The sequence below is a fragment of the Austrofundulus limnaeus genome, unplaced genomic scaffold, assembly GCF_001266775.1.
Source record: "Austrofundulus limnaeus strain Quisiro unplaced genomic scaffold, Austrofundulus_limnaeus-1.0 Scaffold10913, whole genome shotgun sequence".
In the NCBI taxonomy this organism is placed as follows: Eukaryota; Metazoa; Chordata; class Actinopteri; order Cyprinodontiformes; family Rivulidae; genus Austrofundulus; species Austrofundulus limnaeus.
Window position 1 is genome coordinate 1 of NW_013963315.1, and position 563 is coordinate 563.

At 43.3% G+C, this 563-nt stretch overlaps 1 protein-coding gene across 1 annotated transcript; it reads left to right on the top strand.

Moving 5' to 3' along the window:
• Positions 1-265: 265 nt before the first annotated feature.
• LOC106512719 (protachykinin) lies at positions 266-533 on the top strand (the record flags this gene model as incomplete). The annotated part of the gene is given in 2 exon segments (XM_014001276.1): positions 266-322; positions 402-533. Coding segments are annotated over 2 exon segments (104 nt in total), but the record flags the coding sequence as incomplete, so codon positions are not given.
• Positions 534-563: the final 30 nt, after the last annotated feature.

Here is a 563-nt window from a genome sequence, read left to right on the forward strand (position 1 = left end):
ACACACACACACACACACACACACACACACACACACACACACACACAGGGGATGGGTGAGTCTGAATGAGTCACAGCTTTAAAACGAGAACTACATAATTCAGATTCTGATCAATTTTAATTTCTCTTTGAATCTCAAAACAGAGATAAAACTTCATGAGAAGACAAAAAAAAGGAAAAATAAAGAGAACCTGAGGACATCAGAACAAAAGAGACGTTTTATTTCTAATAAAACCACTGAAAGTCTTTTTTTCTCTCTTCTTCAGGACATAAAGTGAACTCGTTTGTTGGCCTGATGGGGAAAAGGAGTCAGAAGGAGCCAGGTGAGCTTAAAGGCCTCGCTCCTCCTCGCAGCTTCAGGTGTTTCTCTTTGTCTTTTCTAACGCAGAGTTTGTTCTGCAGGATCCAACGAGTGGAGCACAATCCAGACGTACGAGCAGCGGCGCTGAGCCGCCGCCCAACAACGACCACACGCTTTCTGTTTCCTTCGACATCTGTAGACTTTAGTTCAATAAAAAGGATTGTTTCCATGTTTTTGTGATGTAGCAGCGCTCTACCTGGGGG